This window comes from Hemicordylus capensis, chromosome 9 (genome assembly GCF_027244095.1).
Source record: "Hemicordylus capensis ecotype Gifberg chromosome 9, rHemCap1.1.pri, whole genome shotgun sequence".
In the NCBI taxonomy this organism is placed as follows: Eukaryota; Metazoa; Chordata; class Lepidosauria; order Squamata; family Cordylidae; genus Hemicordylus; species Hemicordylus capensis.
In genome coordinates, this window is record NC_069665.1 from 11,273,557 (window position 1) to 11,291,687 (window position 18,131).

Genomic DNA, 18,131 nt, shown 5'->3' on the forward strand with positions numbered 1-18,131 from the left:
CCCGCCGCCGGGCTCCGAGTGGCAGCGGCGGAGGCGGGGAGAGAGAGAGAGAGCCCCCTCCCGCGCGACGCGTCTCTCGCCATGGGCCGCCTCGCGCCGGTACTGGCGGCGAGGAGGGTGGTGGTGGTGGTGGTGGTGGTGCCCGCGGTGGGCGGTGCAGCCGGGGCATGCCAAGCCGCGCTGCCCGGCGCCCTGTGAACATGTGGCGGGGACTGGCTCTGCCGCTGCACGTGGCTGGCGGCGGGGGCGGCGGCAGGTAACCCCCCCCCCCCAAAAAAAAAACCACCACCTCCCCCTTCCCAGATGCGCCGCGGAGAGGGGGCCATGGACTGCCTCCTGCTCCTGCTGGCCACTTGGCCCGTGGTGGCGGCGATCCGCAACGGCACGTCCATGCAACACCCCCTCGCCATCCTCTGGCTGGGCAGCATCGCCAAGGTAGGGCCGGTGGGTGGGAGGCGGCGGCGGCGGGGTGTGCGGGGCCAGCCCCTGCCCGCTGGCCCCCCGACTCGCTCGGCGCGGCCAGCCCTGCCTGGGCGCCCCCCCGCAACTCGCCCCTCTCTTTTCTCTCCCCTCCCGCAGAGCCTGCAGCTGGGCTGCCTCTGTTGCGCCTCTCTGGCGGCGGCCCTGAGCGGCGACAGCGTCGGCGGAGGATTCAGCCATGGTGGGTATCCGCGCTCCCCGGCGCACGCGCCGGCCGGGTGGGGGACCTGGTGGTGGGGTGGACGACGGTGGGGCCAGGACAGACAGCGGGGCTGGCTCGGACTGCAGCATCTTCCTGGACGGTCGGGGTGGGGGCGATGGGGGGCGGAGAAGCGGCTCGGTGGACTGGCGGAGTCAGCCGCGGGGCTCCCGGGTGGAGTGGGGCACGTTGCTATGGCCTCTGGGTGGCCCGTCTGCAGGATCGGGAGGTTGAGAAGTTGCAGCCGTTCCTCCAGTTTCATATAGCAGTCCTTCTGCTTTTCCTTGGAGGAGCCGCTGCCAGTCTGTGTGGGCAGTCCTGAGCTAGACGGAGCAATGGTCTGGCTCAGTAAACGGCAGCTTTCTGTGTCCCGGTGTTCCCCCCTTTAGCCTCGTAATGCCTTGTCTCTCTCGCACAGCGCTTCTCATATCGTAGGCTTGTGTGCACATCCTCTGCTTAAGAAACGGGTAAAATGCGGACTGCTTGTTAAAGAGCTGCTGATAAACGATGAGTTGATCTACTAGCCCTTTTCTCTATTAGCCTTTTCTATTTGCTGTGGATTAAGAACCTCTATACCCAGCGTATCCCCTTGATTTGCTAGTTGTTGGCGATAAGGAGCACTTGTTAATTTGCTTGTAAATACATTTTATGGTGTATTTACAATACATTGAATGCCTCTCCTTCCTCTCCTCAGCCTCCGCTCCCATCTCTCCACCTATTATTTTCCTAGGTCAGCGTTTAGATTGTAAACTGCTCGGGGCAGGGACTTACCACCATGTACTCTAGAAAGTGCCTTGCATATAAAGAGTAAGAATAACTGTGAGTTTCCCAGGGCATCTGGCTGGCAGCAGTGGTGGAGATGGAGTGTTGGACTGGCTGGATCCTTGGTCTGATCCAGCCAGCCAGTTCCACCTTCCTAATAAATATGTGATTAGTCTAGGCCAGTGGGTATGAATGAGGACTAGAAACTTGCACCTTGATCGCAAATCGATTTAGCTAGCAGTACATTCCATTTGTTTCAGTGTTTGGTCTCAAGGGTGCATAAGACTAGGGTGCAAGGGTTAATGGTGCTAATTGAAAGTCAGTCCCATTGAAACTAATAAAAGTTGCTCCCGTGGAAATGCATTTTAGATCAGAGTGGAAGTAGAAGGTAGTTGCTGATTTAATATCATAGTGATATCGCTATCTTTGCCCATCACCACATGGGAAGAGAAGTTAAAAATTGCTGTTGCCATTTTGAAGAAGTACACCTTAACAGAAATAACCTCTAAACTTTAAAAAATATTCAAACCCTCCGTCCAAAAAAAGAAAGGGGGGGGGGAGGCTCATGAAATGTAGCAATCTAGGAAGACGTGTATAAACAGGCCGGCGATATTCCTAGATTTCAAAGAGGCCGGGAGACTGAAGGCGATAATTGACTGAAGGCAAATTTCTCATTCAAAAAACGATCGCGCATGTTCCAAAAATAATAATTAAAGAATTGCACTGTGTGCTGTTTCAGTCCAGTGTGTATTGCAGGGACGGATAGAAAACTACTCTAATTACATTTTGCATCCATACGGAGCAGGATGAACATCTGTGCATGTGTCCCTGGGATAGGAAGAGAGAAACCTGGTGTGCTTTGCTAGGAGTGTTAACAAGGACAGAATGCACAGGGACTGGGGAAGGCGAATCCTGGTGTGCCTTATGTCTGTGAGCTGGGGAATTCCCTCCCTCTTGCAGCTGCTTGCATTTTTGGCTACCAGCCTGCTTCGCGTCTTGAACTTCTGCCACTGATTAACACCACTGAAGGAAAGTGAAAGACTCTTGATGTATTGTTTCCACTGTCTGCCGCAAAGGCAACCTCTCTCGGGCTACTTTTTGCGATTGTAAAAGGCAGCAAAGATGTCGGGGTAGCAATGGATGCCTTCGAAATGGACCTGCTTTTTCTTTTGGTCCCCCCTCCGCCCATCTTCAAGAAGGAGAATCAATCAGATGGCTTTCTTGCTTTCAGGGGTAGTTGCTGAAGTGTCCTCTGTGGCTGATGTGATGAGGAGAGTTACTCAGAGTAGTCCCGTTGGAATTAAAAAGCACTTTTGATTTCAATGGGGTTATTTTGAGTCAGAATAACTGAGTTTCCCAGGGTTGGTTATCTGGCTGGTTACCCTGCTAACTGAGCAAAGAGGCACTTTTAAAAAGTGGTGATCCTCTTTATTTAGCAGGGGGAGAGCAACTGGCCGTATCCATCGCCGGCACAGCATCCCTCCAGTGGCTGTGGCTGGTTTCTTTTTTTAAATTGTGAGCCGTTTGGGAAAGGGTACCATTTCATTCATTCATTCATTCATTCATTCATTCATTCATTCATTCAAATATCTGTGTAAACCACTTTGCGAACTTTTGTGGAAAAGCAGTATATAAATATTTACCGTACCGTATTTTCCTCATCATGTCAGTCCATAAGTTTAGAAGATATTAACGACAGCATACGTAATTGATGGATTTAAAAGACAAGCCTTGCCATAATGACTATGCCTATGGGTGTATGATCCAGTCACCACTAGGGTGCTTCCACTTGGAAGTATTTTTTGGGAGGGGTTACTTACGGCCACCTAATGGCGCAGCAGAAAAATGACTTGACTATCAAGTCAGAGGTTGCTGGTTCGAATCCCCACTGGGATGTTTCCCAGACTATGGGAAACAGCTCTATCGGGCAGCAGCAATATAGGAAGATGCTGAAAGGCATCATCTCATTCTGTGCGGGAGGAGGCAATGGTAGACCCCTCCTGTATTCTACCAAAGAAAACCACAGTACTCCATGGGCGCCAGGAGTCAACACTGACTTGACGGCACACTTTACTTTACTTATGGAATGAATGTGCAGTCTGAAAGCCACATGACAGTTATGGCCTTTGCTACAAGTCTTGAACTTCACATTTTGCATTAAGGATTAGTGCTTTTGGTTGTCAAAGCCTTAATGCAAAGTTGAAATATCCCCCCACATACCCTATTTACCCGAATAGAAGGTGACTCTGAATTTAAGACAATGCCTTAAAAGGTCGAGGTTAAAAACAGGTTATACCTGTATTTCCCCCCCAAAAAGCAGACTCTGAATTCAAGATGATCACCCCATATTTAACTGGAAAGATGGGGCGGTGGGGGAGGGGGAAGGCGGAACTTGTTTGGATTTGGGTAAATACAGTAAAAGCAAGACTGACTCCTCACTTTACATGGCGATCATGTTTTGCTATGATACATCAGTTGTGTGTACATCAGTACACTGGTGTTTCCTGCAGCAAACCCTGAATGTGTAAATTACAGGTGGGTGGCTTAAACACATAAGAAGGACCCTGCCAGATCAGAGCAAAAGCCCATCACAAAAAGCTTCCCACAGTGGCCATCTAGGTCCCACCATGAAGCCCAGAAGCAGGACATGTAGTCAAACTGCCCCTTCTGTCTCTAGCTGCCCATCAACTGGTCTTCAGATACATCCTGGATCGGAACCTGGAGTTCGCATATAGTCCTCATGACTAGTAGCCACTGATGGACTTGTCTTCTATGAATTTTATCTAATTGCTGTTTGAGCCCAACTAGACCAGTAGCATCACCACATCCGGTGGCAGTGAATCCGATACATTAATTTTGTATGTGTTCACATGTCTGGGACCCTCTGCCAGACATATACAGGAGCATATACAAGACTGTGTATATGTCTGTTATTCACATTTTTTCATGCGGTAAACACTTGTGTGATGCCAGGGAACCTCCTGTAAACATGACAACGGTTCTGAGAATGCAAGAATAGGGATGTGCTGAAATGCGATTCGGAAGCTGAATCGCGGGGCAAACCAGGGCTTCCCCAGCCACCTTAAAGTGGAGGAGAGCAGGTCCATACCTCCTTCTCCTCTGATCGCTGCCATTGCCGTACTCCCAGCCGAGATTTAACAGCATGCCGGTGAGGTGTCTCCCAGCTGCTCCTAAACCCAGTGCTCAATGCACATGGTCTCTGCTCTTCTTCTTCTTCTTCTTCTTCTTCTTCTTCTTCTTCTTCTTCTTCTTCTTCTTCTTCTTCTTCTTCACATTTATATCCCGCTCTTCCTCCAAGGAGCCCAGAGTGGTGTGCCACATACTTATGTTTCTCCTCACAACAACCCTGTGAAGTTGGTTAGGCTGAGAGAGAAGTGGCTGGCCCAGAGTCACCCAGCTAGTATCATGGCTGAATGGGGATTTGAACTAGGGTCTTTACGTGGTCAGCAACCATACACCGGGGGTATGTCAATGGAAGTGATTGGAGGAGGAGCAGATATGGACTTGCTCTCCTTCACTTTAAAGGGGCTGGGAAAGCCCTCATTTTTTAAAGGGCGGTGCCCCCCGAATCGGTTTCCAAATCACGTTTTGGCACATCTCTATGCAAGAATCCCCTGGTGGACCAAGATCACAGGGATGCTAGATGGAAATGTTAAAGAAAGAGTTACGGGCAGTATGGGAGTGTTAGGTTTTAGTTCTGCCTCTCTGCATCCGTCCAGAACAATGACTCTCCCTCAGGTTCTCTAGGGTGCAATGACTATAGAATGGAATATAGTCAACCCTTTAAAGAGAGATGATCCGTAACAGGAGGGCCAGTTGGGACCAGTCCCTGGTTTTGGCTGAAGTCAGCAAAAGTTGAGCAACATATGAAATCCCTGAATTACCCTCTGACTGGCAGTCTAGAGAGGCCTGTGTTTTTCCCCTCATGGATTCCACTGGATGTACAGATGTAGGCCAAAATTCGATATTTCCAAGAAAATTATTTATTACATTTGTATCCTACACACTTACTTTGATGAGCACAGGCCAACATACAAAGCCTCCCCCATAACTGCACTAACGTTCCCCACTCCCGTGAACTTCATGGATGAATGGGGATTAGGTCTTTCTTCACTATCCCATATTGGTTTTCTCATCTACCCAAGCACTCATTGAATGTTGGTCTTGTTAACCATCACAAAAGTATGAGAGGAACTGTGCCTGTCTGGGATCAGCAGAGTCTTTAAGCATGAGACCAGAGAGAGAGAGCTGGTCTTGTGGTAGCAAGCATGACTTGTCCCCTTAGCTAAGAAGGGTCCACCCTGGCTTCATTTGAATGGGAGACCAGAAGTGTGAGCACTGTAAGAGATTCCCCTCAGGGGATGGAGCTGGTCTGGGAAGAGCAGAAGATTCCAAGTTCCCTCCCTGGCAGAATCTCCAAGATAGGGCTGAGAGAGATCCCTGCCTGCAACCTTGGAGAAGCCACTGCTGCCAGTCTGTGAAGACAATACTGAGCTAGATAGACCAATGGTCTGACTCAGTATATGGCAGCTTTCTATGTTCCTATGTAATGGCACAGGGGAAAAATGACTTGATTATCAAGCCAGAGGTTGCCATTTTGAATCTCCACTGGTATGTTTCCCAGACTATGGGAAACACCAATACTGGGCAGTGGGGTGGGGGTTATAAGGCACATCAGGTAATTGGGGGGGGGGGTTACTTCCAACATCCATTTCCACAATTTGTCCCATTGCAGTTTAGAAGAGATACTCTTGTCTTTTTTTCACATAACCATACAAACTTTTCCAGAAGAGATTTACTGTCTCATCCACGTGAACCTCTTGGTCGCGTCTTCCCCCCCTATTCCTATGCAGGAGCATTGCATAAATGACATACAGGTTTACTAACCTGATTACGAGAAGGGGAACGTTCCAATTCCCTAGTATGGGGGCACCTGTTCCGTCCCGTTTCCTTGAAGGTTTGTTTCTGGGACCTTGAAAAGAGGTTCTGTCGCTCAAACCCGAGGTTAGTTCTTCCCAAGTCTGTTTTTCCAAATCAGGCCACTCTAACAGCTTGCTTACTCCCTGCCACACTCTTTTGGCTACCACACACTTTTTAAAGAAATGTGAGTGGATTTCCCTGAATGTCTTGCCTAGCTCACTGGCTTTTTGTTTGCAGGTGATTTTAGGACACTCTTGCTTGTCCTCTGGGAGCCATGGCTTAGCTGCATTAAGTGGTAGTACTTGGTGGTATAAGCGCCACCTTGTTTCCCATGAATGGAAAGGGACCTTTTTCTCCTTAAAGAAAGCGATAGGGTGATCGGGTTGCAACAAGTACTGTGAAGTGCGGTGTTTGTAGCGTTTACGTTCTAAATCAGGTTTTTAAAAACCCACTTCTAGAATCTCTCCATAAATTGTTTTCCTTAGCTGCTTAACTGAAGAGGATCCTTTAAATAGATCCAGTTCAACCTTCCATTTTTTTAGTGTGAATAACAAATCTCTCAAGTAGTCCAGGTGGTCTCTTTTCAATACTTGTGTGATATTACCATTGAAAGATCCTTTCCCCCACCACGCTATGCCCCATGTTGACTTTCGCCAACGTAGAGCGAAAAGCGAAACCCAGTCGTGTGAATGACCTCATAGTCTGTTTTGATCAATTAGACTGTCAATACCAATGTTTAATTTTATGCTGTATCATGTCCATCCCGGGAGATTGTGCATCAGTATTTAGGGATGTGCAAACAGATTCAATGTTTAATGTGTTCAACGTCGAACCGATTCAGTTCAACTATTCAGGGTCAAACTGAACCACCTCCTGTTCAGTCCAACCCCAGACCGACGCCCCCCACCCGACCGAGGGATTCGAGAGCTTACATTTTTTAATATATATTTTTTAAATTTACCAGCTGGGGGGGGGGTTTCCACGGAGGTTTCTCCTCCCCTCCACCGGTCTCCTTTACTTCAGAAATCAGCCACACAGGACTATTGTGCAGGTGTGTCGGCCTCCAGAATGGAAAGGCCAAAAACTGGCCGAAAGAAGATTTTTGTTTGGGTTTTTTTAAAGTTAAATTAAAACAACAACAAAACTCATGAACCCTCCCCTGGAAAGAACCAAATCAGGGGGCAGGGTCTGAGGGTTGCCGGACCGAACTGACCCAGTCTGGTTCAGGTCTAGTCCAGACTTGAACCGAACTGGACCCCTATCGGTATTACATCAGTTAATCTGTTGGAGAGATCGGCAAGGAATGCCCTGGGCAAAGAGTGGCATCCAGGTGGGCATCCTGGGTGACTGCCCGGCTCTCCCACCCCTAAGGGCAGCCCCGAAGGTAGGCAAACTGTGTTGAGAATTTCAGCTGTCTTAATCTCGCCAACACTTTGCTTTAGTAATGAACTGATAAGCCTGTTTAGCACTATCTCTTGCATCTTGCCAGCTGCGCAGGTTTGGCAGACAAAGGCGCCCTGCCTAGCTGCTCTCCTCTTGAGATCCAAGAAGAAAAACCATATGGTGATGACAGGCAGCAGCAGGTGTTGCTGAAGTTCTAGGCTGGAGTTCGAGGCTGGTGGTTTTCAAATTATGTTCCTAAGAAAACATGGGGTTTCCCAGAAGCTTCTCAAGGAGGACTTCTCCGTCATGGCAGACAAACCTTCCTGAGATATAGCTTGCCTGCTGTCGGGATGCCGCCTTACCTGGTTGCCTGCATGGCCCTGTGGAGTTGAGCAGAGAGTACGGCATCCCTCATTTGGGGCTTCTGTTTTTCCCTGAAGGGAGCAGGGGTGAGATGGTTCCAGGCTGGTTGGGTCTCGGTGGGGTTGAGCAGGTGAGGCAAGGAGAGCAGCAGGGAACCGCTCCAGGGGGGCAGCTGGTTGGGTCTCGGTGGGGTTGAGCAGGTGAGGCAAGGAGAGCAGCAGGGAACCGCTCCAGGGGGGCAGCCATATTGGGTGTGGCAGGAAGTGAGACCAGGGTTGGGCGGGGCTTGGAGTAGGTGTTAAGCCCTGTCTGCTTTGTACTGGCGCCATTAAAACCAATGCAGCCGATGATGAGGGCTACTCTTGAGCATGGGAGTTGAAAGCTCCCCTGGAGAGGAAATCAGCTGGATGCCCCAAGCCTGCTCTGAGGCTGGCCTTGTCTGTTCCCATCCTGTAATTCTGGGCACAAGAAAGGGCAGGAACACACCTCCTCCCCCTTGAAGCCTACCATCACTGATCTTTCCCTGCCATGAGCAGCGAAGACTTGGGCATGTGCTCATATCGTGGAGAACGGAAAGAAGATTCAACAGGCCTAACTGGCACTCTGCATGAGCAAAGAGTGCACCCCAGAACATGACCCAGAATCCTTTGCCAAGCCTTCTGTAAGAGATACTCAGGGACCAGGCTTGCCCGCACACCTCTGAAGATTGGTAGCTATCTCAAGAAAGTCACTCCTGCCTCTGTTTTCCTCCAGCTCCCATGCATGTCTTTGACTTGATTTATAGAGAATGCAGGCTATGGGGAAAACCGGTAACGGGAAGGATTTTATGCATAACCAGGTGCATTTAAATGCTCACTGTGTATGCACACCCATGGTGCATTAAAGTTAGCAAGCCACCAAGCATTGGCTCAGGTGTGTACATCACTGGTGTGTTAAATGTTACATGCAGATGAGCCAATTGGGGAGTGCCTTTGAGATGTGACCAGGTGTGAATGGCAAACTTGTGGCCCCTGTCTTGTATGAATCAGGCTTTAAAGATGCCAGTGGAGAAAAGTAGCATCCCAGTTTGCTTCTCAGGACCAATTTTTATTGAAGTGGGCCATGGATGAATCCCCCATTTAAGTGCTGGTGTTTGTTTTTAAATGCATGAACAAAATAGTTTTTAAATGCATGAACAATCTTCTGATAGCATAGCAGCAGTTGATGGTTGTTGTTGTTGTTGTTGTTATTTATTCGATTTCTATACCGCCCTTCCAAAAATGGCTCAGGGCGGTTTACACAGAGAAATAACAAACAAATAAAATGGAACCCTGTCCCCAAAGGGCTCACAATTTAAAAAGAAACATAAGATATGCACCAGCAACAGTCACTGGGGGTACTGTGCTGGGGGTGGATAGGGCCAGTAACTCTCCCCCTGCTCAATAAAGAGAATCATCACGTTAAAAGGTGCCTCTTTGCCAAGTTAGCAGGGGTTCTGGTTCTGGCCAAGATTAGGAAATCTGTTCTGAGACTGTTTTCTCACAGCTCTCCATGGCATCTTTTGGCTTGTTTGATCTGGAACAGTTAATCTCCTTGGTAGCAAATTAACAATCTTGGAGTCAAAGTTTGCAGGTAGGAGGTTATCTCTCCCAATGGAAGGTCAGTTAGGGCTTGAAACATAGCCTATCCGAGTCACTATAAGGGGATAAAGTCTGAGTCCTTTGAGACACTAATAACTTAATCCTTTAATCCAGCTGAACAAATGGTGCAATTTCTACAGAAATTGCTGTATTCGTGGCTCTGTGTTTGAGGGAAGGGGAGAAATAACAAGGGGGGTGGGGAATCACCTTCCCATTTGTCATCAATTAGCAGAAGGGAAAAGGGAAGAACAGACATCCCAACAATGACAAATGTCTTCACCCAAACGACTGTGGGAAACTTCACAGCTACGCCACTCTGTCTCTCTTAGCAGGAACCGTCACAAGGCAGAGAGAGGAAACGAGCCCTGTTTTATAATCCTTGTGATTTACGTGGGGCCGGCTGAAGTTGGCTTTAGAAGTATTTATGCATGCATGACTATATCAACACAGACTGCAGGCTCCCGGTACGGCTCTATAAACAGTGATAATGACCATGCCCTACTGAGTGGCCGTGCTTTAGAAATATATCTCAAGAAGGCTGATTATTTTAAGCAGGCAAACCTGAAGGCGGATGGCTAACGACACTTTGCCTTTCCAGATTACATCTTTGTCACCCCGGTCGAGGTGGACTCCAGCGGAGCGTACATCTCCCACGACGTTTTGCACAGCGCTCGGAGAAAGAGGTCGGCCCCGAGCATTAGGAGCTCCGTGCACTACAAATTTTCAGCATTTGGACAGGAACTCCACTTGGAGCTTAGACCCTCTGTCCTGTTTAGCAGCAGTTTTGCTGTCCAGGTACTTGGGAAAGATGGCACTGCAGATTCTCAGGAACGTGACGTTGAGCAGTGTTTCTATCAGGGATTTATAAGGAACTATAGCTCTTCTTCGGTAGCCATATCGACGTGCATAGGCTTGGTAAGTGTCTACTTTAAAGAAACGTGTCATGTCACCTTATCTTTGCTGGTGTATTTGTATCCAGGCACTGGCCAGTATGGTCCAGCCCCAAGGCTCCTGCCTCAGCCTAGGAGAAACCTTCTGGCAGGCCTGCATTAGATTTCCTGCCAGGGAGCTGTATAAACCCATAAGTAAACCAGTTAAGTTCCCAACACCTGTGTGCAGTCCGAATTCAGCAGCCAACATTCAACACAGATTGGACCTCACAATTTCAACACATCTCAGGCTCCTGCGGTATTCCATCTGATTTGACATATTGTCCCCCCTCTTCCCATGGCTTGGCTCATCAATGTACTCCTATTCAACAAGAGAACATTAATTACAGATGATAATATCTTTCTGTGCTATCTTTAGGTTGGTCCCTGAAGACAGGCCTAATGAAAATCATTTGGGTGTGGATGTGTGTAGTTAATCCATTGGATTTTCCTTTCCAAACAAAGCATTCACTGGAGATCTGTGTAACAGCATCTCATTGGTACAACACGGGTCAAGATCCTTCCTGAATGTATGCATACATTCTATGTATGTTCTTGCTTCTTTGGTTACCCCTCATTTGCTTGGATGAACCATACTTGCAGAATGAATCCATAATATTATGTGGAAAAACAGATGGAAGGTGTCCAATTTCCATCGTAGTTGAATCAAAATAGAGCCCAGGGTTCCTATGAAGGGTCCATGTAGCATTTTGCTGTGCTCTTTATTTGGTGGGGGCTGCACTAACATTTTGTTGGTGTGAACTGCTAGCATTGTCATTCTTCAGGGTTGAATCTCCCTTCCTACGGTCTCTCCATGTTACAGTTAGGACAGGCAAAATAAGTCGAAGGCATTTTTTGGCCACAGGATGTGGTTATGACCACCAGCTTGGATGGCTTTAAAAGGGGGTTCGACAGATTCATGGAGGGCAAGTCTATCAGTGGCTACTAGACTTGATGGCTATTTTTTTATCTCCAGGTTCAGAGGTGGGATGCTTCATATGAGTTGCACGGAAGCAGTGGAAGAGGGGGGGCATTCCTTCATCTCGTGCTTGTGGGCTTCCCAGAGGCATCTGGTTGGCTGCTATAGAAATTGGATGCTGGACTAATAGACCTTAGGCCTGATTCTTGGATTCTTATTTTAGCGTAAGGAAGTATTGCAGTTTTAACTCTGGGGCACCATGATGCTCTCTGCTCTGCCGTTGACCTCAAAATGGTTGTGTGAAGGAGTGGGGAAACCTCCCACCCCCTTACCATGTACAGCCTCCATCTCCTTCATGAGCTGTTGTCCTCAGGCCCCCAAAGCTATCAGAATCCTGAACTGGCTGCTCCTCTCTAGGTGCTGCCAGAATCTGGCCTGCCTACCTCCTCATCACAGGTCCCATTGCCATTAAACAGGACTTGACAGATGGCACAATCTCATTGGAAAGAGGAAATCCCATCTTACATGAGTTCCCCACCCCCCAAACCACCTGTCCCTGAGAATCCCATGGAGATAGTTCCATTTCCTGGAGGATGGAGGAACATTCAGATGTTATCAGCACCTGCCATTTCCTGGATGATGGAGGCACTTTCAGATGCCATCAACATCAGCATCTGGCATGGTTGGCTTACTGCTGCTTTGCTTGTCAAGACACTGAGAAAACCCTGTGAGCCAAGTTAGTGAGACTGAGTGTAAGCCACCCATCACAGATTCCCAATAGGCACCTGTAGATAAATATCCAAGACATATACCCCATTGGCTGTGCCTGGTCTCTTGGGCATCTTGGTGGCTGATGTAGAAAAATGAGTGTTTGTGAACGTAGGTACCATGCAATGCACAGACTGCAGCTTGAGAGGTGTATTTTCAACAGTTGATAACATGTTGTAAAGGCACGTATGCTTTCCCAGTGTGATTTGATTTGCTTTTATGAAAAGAAGCACTCCACAGTTTTAAAATCACTAGAGAATAGAGTATTGCACAGAATAAACACATGTAGCATACAGCAGGAGGTGAAGAACTCTCTCCAGTCCGTTAATAGTGGAGGAAGTGGGGGATTTGGAAATCGTTCTTGGTGTGAGAATCCAGGCGTTACAAGCACATCTCTAGCTCATCTGTGAAACATCAGAGGCAGTGCTCTGATGTTTCCCAGTTCTTTCCAAACCATTCTGAACTTTGAAAAGCAAGATCTTTGCAAGAAGGCTCAGTTCTATTGCATATGCCTGCTAGTCTGGAGGTGTGTGTGTGTTTATATATGTGTGTGTGTGTGTGTGTGTGTATGAGAATGATGTATATGGATGCAAAGGCTGCAGTTATGATGGCACTTTCCAGATTGCAGACTTCCACAGTGTCATGACATATCCCTTAAGTGTTCTTCTGTACTGCCTGTGTCTTGACATTGCAGGCCCTGTGCTGTAAGCAAGGTGCCATTTCACATTTCCAATGCTGCCTTTCGTGGTTTTTTGCTTCATTACAGCCCTATAACGTCATCGTCGCATCTGTGTTGGGGGAAAAAGAGAGAGCTGTATTTGCGCACTGTAGGAGGCAACGGATTTCAACTGCAGTTTTAAATCGGCACCGCAAAACATCGCAGTTCACACCACTTTTTGCGTCACTGTCTGGAAACCACTATATTTCCTTTCCAATATTAGTTCGCATATTATGGGGTCTTTGCCTCAGTCTGGAAAATGTTTTGGTTTAATTATTTTATTTTATTTTTTTACATTTATATTCTGCTCTTCCTCCAAGGAGCCCAGAGCGGTGTACTACATACTTGAGTTTCTCCTCACAACAACCCTGTGAAGTAGGTTAGGCTGAGAGAGAAGTGACTGGCCCAGAGTCACCTAGCAAGCATCATGGCTGAATGGGGATTTTAACTCGGATCTCCCCGGTCCTAGTCCAGCACTCTAACCACTACACCACGCTGGCTCTCTATACCTACTCTGCTACCCAGGTCTATTAATCTTAAACCCATTTTTCAAATCTAGGGAATTTATGCCCCTTTTAGGCAAGAATCACATTCAAGACCATTGTGTCTAAGAATGAATGAATATTGCAAGCAAACACACAGACACAGACACAGACACAGACACAGACACAGACACACACACACACACACACACACACACACCCCATACCTTTAGTTACAATGGACCCTCTGTGTGAATCTCTATGTAACATTCTGGCAGTTTCAGGGTGTATACAAATGCTTCAGAGTGTTTTATGGAGCTCCAGGCATTCAAGGAGAATCTCGATCTCACGTTATTGAGATGGAAGATACGTTGTGCATTGGTGGAATATTCCCCAACAAGGAACCCAATTGGCAGCTTCTATATATGAGGACCTCTGTGGAGCTCGCTGGTCTTGTGGTAGCAAGCATGACTTGCTCCCTAGCTAAGCAAGGTCCACCCTTCTTGCATTTGAATGGGAGACCACATGTGAGCACTGTAAGATCTTCCCCTCAGGGGATGGAGCCGCTCTGGGAAGAGCAGAAGGTTCCAAGTTCCCTCCCTGGCAGCATCTCCAAGATAGGGCTGAGAGAGATTCCTGCCTGCAACCTTGGAGAAGCCACTGCCAGTATGTGTAGCTAGATAGACCAATGGTCTGACTCAGTATATGGCAGCTTCCTATGTTCCTATGTAATGGCACAGCGGGATAATGACTTGATTAGCAAGCCAGAGGTTGCCAGTTCGAATCCCCGCTGGGATGTTTCCCAGACTATGGGATATAGTCTGGATATAGGATATAGCAGCGATATAGGAAGGCGCTGAAGGAGGATGCTCACTTCAGTGACATCGGCAAAGGCATCATCTCATACTGCACGGGAAGAAGGCAACGGAAACCACTCCTATATTCTACCAAGAAGACATGGCTCTGTGTAAACTGCCCTGAGCCATTTTTGGAAGGGCGGTATAGAAATCGAATGAATGAATGGTTGACAAGAGTTGACACCGACTCGATGACACAATCTTTTCCTACACAGTCTAGAGTTCCACAGGTAAAGGTAAACTGTGCTGTCGAATCAACTGTGCTGTCGACTCATGGTGCCCACAGAGCCCTGTGGTTGTCTTTGGTAGAATACAGGAGGCGTTGACCATTGCCATCTCCCGCGCAGTATGAGATGATGCCACCTTTCAGCATCTTCCTATATTGCTGCTGTCCGATAGAGGTGTTTCCCATATGTTCATGACATACTGCTGAATACACAAATTAGCAGTGGCCCTCTGGTTCATGATATATTTCTGGGTTTTTCTCTGTCAGTATTGAATTCTTGGTGTGCGGTGTTGTCAGGAAAAATGGATGTAGACATTTTTGTGGTTTCAAAGAAGACTGTAACAATTAAGAGTTTTAAATAACTTGTGCGGTTGACCTCAGAAGTGCAAGTGAGAACGAGATGCTAATCAAATGTCCGCACTTATGTCATAGGGATGTCTCTGACTTGCACTGCTGTTCAGAAGAAGTCAGAAAGCTGTATTAAAAATATCCAGCACTTTTTTTGCTTAAGTAAATTCACTTACTCTATTCAGTCTCTACATCAATTGAAACTGATGCATTTATCCAATGCGAGATGCGGGTAGTAATTCCGAGGGTGGGAACTTGGGAATAGGATGAACAGAATTCACACAGTGACACTGAAAAAGCATATGGGGATGTCTGGGAACTGTACGTCCTCCAGCGCTGGTGGAGTGGTGTATGAACAATGCAAGAAGGTGGCAATGGGTTGTGGGAGAGAACTCAAACTAGAGTGAATGCTTATGAAGAAGCACAAGCCAGTGGCAAAGTAACAGGGTCCTTACAAACTATGTGGGGACAGGGTGGCAAATGGACTTATGAAGCCACATATGGCAGCCATGAGATGGCAATGAGGTGAGAATTGTACTTACCAGGGAATGCAAGGCGGAGGCGAAGTGACGCTTTTCAACACATTACCAAAACAGTTTACATAGAGAAATAACAAATAAATAAATAGGATGGATCCCTGCCTAAAAAGAGACGTGAGAGAGGCACCAGCAACAGTCACTGGAGGTACTGTGCTGGGGGTGGAAAGGGCCAGTTATCCCCCCCTGCTAAATAAAGAGAATCACCACGTTATAAAAGGTGCCTCTTTTGTCCAGTTAGGAGGGGTTTGCGGTGGCATATAAGGTGTTGGCAGACTGACTTTGAACAGAGCTGCGTCAGGTAGAAATTCATCGGGCATCTCTAGGAGGTGATTAGGGAAGCTGCTAGTGGATTCCCAGAGGTTGTTGACTACAACTCCCATAATCTCCAAGCAAACGCCATTGCAGCTGGGGATTCTGGGAGCTGTAGTCAACAACATCTGGGAAGCCCTCTTAGAGGGAACACTGGAAGCTGCACCTGTTAAATATCTGCCTGGATTATCCCTCCCCAGCCCAATGTCCAGCTGATAGGCCAAGGCAAGGTGTGAGTGCATGGAGCCTCATTTCTAAAGCCATCGTCATATACCAGACTGTACAAAGTCTTACAGCGTATATGGTGTGGAAGTGGATGGGCAACTTAACTGGCAATTCCCATTCCTTTTAGAGCACAAGTGAAAATGTAAAGCATCATCACTCTCATCTCAAACCGAAGATTTATGGATTACTGAATACATGTTGCAGATGTGTGAACCGACATGTTGGGTCAGAGCCTGCTACTTTGGTACCACTCCCCACACCCTATGCATATTCATTGAGTGCTTGGAACGCCACTGAAACATCTGTGCAGATCATAAAGTGGATTTGCTTGAGACTTCTTGTTCCTGCACCAAATAGCTGAAATCCAGCAGATTGTTCTTGTCATGCCCCTGCATGATTTTGAGAATCTGTTCTGGAGTTTGCATCGGCCAGACTTGGTGCTGGGTGGAAATACCTTCAATCAATCTTCAGCAAAATTTCAGGGGTGTTCCCCTCTGGTTTCCAAGTGCTTCTTAGAAAGGCCTTCAGGGGGGGGAGGAATTTTGGGGATTTTTGTACCTCACTCTAATTTTCCCTCCCCCTGAGAGGAGAAAAATAGTTGCTATCTCAGATTTCCTTTCACTGGGCAAACAGAGTATAGAAAAGATGTAGCCTCTGAAAAGGTAAAGTAAAGTATGCCATTGAGTTGGTGTCGACTCCTGGCAACTACAGAGCCCTGTGGTTGTCATAGGAAGCTGCCATATACTGAGTCAGACCATTGGTCCATCTAGCTCAGTATTCTCCAAACAGACTAACAACGGCTTCCCCGATGTTGCAGACAGAAATCTCTCTCATCCCTAACTTGGAGATGTTGCCAAGAAGGGAACTTGGAACTTTCTGCATGTAAGCATGCAGGTGTTCTTCTCAGAGCAGCCCCATTCCCAAAGGGGAATATCTTACTGTGCTCACTTGCAGTATTTCATTCAAATGCAAACCAGCCTGGACCCTGCTTAGCAAAGGGGACAATGCGTGCTTGCTACCACAAGACCAGCTCTTCTCCCTGTTACAGATGTGAAGGTTCTGCTTCTTGTTCCAGTTGCTCTCATGATGACATGATGGTCTATGAAACAGCAAATCAATCAATCAATCAATCAATCAATGTATGTGTGTGTGTGTGTGTGTGTGTGTGTGTGTGTGTGTGTGTGTGTGTGTATATATATATATATATATATATATATATATATATATATCCTTCCTCAAAGCCAAGGGGGCTTGCAACAAACAATTAAAATACTATGTTATATAATATAAACAGCAAGAAACAATAACAAAACAACACAGAAAGTTTTTTATTTAATAATAAACAGAATGATACAGAAAGTGCCATTAAACCAGCAGATAAATCTGAATAAAATAAAATTTCTATGTTGCCAAAAGTTGGGGCAAATAAAAAAAGAGTTCTTAATTGGCACCTAAAATATAGCAGTGTAGGCATTTGATGACTATACCTGGAAAGGGTGTTCAGTATTCTGGGTGCCACTACAAACAGATCACCCTACTCACCCTGGAGGTGAGAGCCCCAGATCAGAACCACAACAGAAGAGCTAAACACATAGTGACATTCACATGAGGGCAGGCGGGTTTTTAATACCTGGGGCACAAAGGACCTCTAAATCAAAACCAGAACTTTAAATTGTGCCTGGAAACAAACTGGGAGCCAATGCAGACCTTGGAGTATGACTTTTGTGAAACGTCTAAGATCTCTTAGGTCTTAAGATCCTAGAATAAAATTGAATGGAGTTCACAAGCTCCACAAATTGTACAGAATTCAGGTTGGATATTAATATGAAAAAAAGATAGATTACACTGACTGACATGAGGAAGATTACTCAGAATAGTCCCATTGAAATTAAAAGGACAAACTGGGATTTGGCTAATCTGTCCTTCTAATTTCAATAGGAGTAGCAGCAGCAATACAGGAAGATGCTGAAAGGCATCATCTCATACTGCGTAGGAGGAGACAATGATAAACCCCTCCTGTATTCTACCAAAGACAACCACAGGGCTCTGTGGTCGCCAGGAGGT

General features: G+C 47.0%; 1 protein-coding gene across 1 annotated transcript in view; it reads left to right on the plus strand.

Annotated features, from left to right (window-relative positions):
- Positions 1 to 335: 335 nt before the first annotated feature.
- Positions 336 to 18,131, plus strand: part of ADAMTS18 (ADAM metallopeptidase with thrombospondin type 1 motif 18) — a 159,134-nt gene continuing 141,338 nt past the window's right edge. Inside the window, exons 1-3 of the mRNA XM_053271592.1 lie at positions 336 to 435; positions 580 to 661; positions 10,346 to 10,662. Of these exons, the coding sequence (XP_053127567.1) occupies positions 391 to 435; positions 580 to 661; positions 10,346 to 10,662 (444 nt within the window). The 5' untranslated portion in view covers positions 336 to 390. The remainder of the gene's footprint in view (positions 436 to 579; positions 662 to 10,345; positions 10,663 to 18,131) is intronic.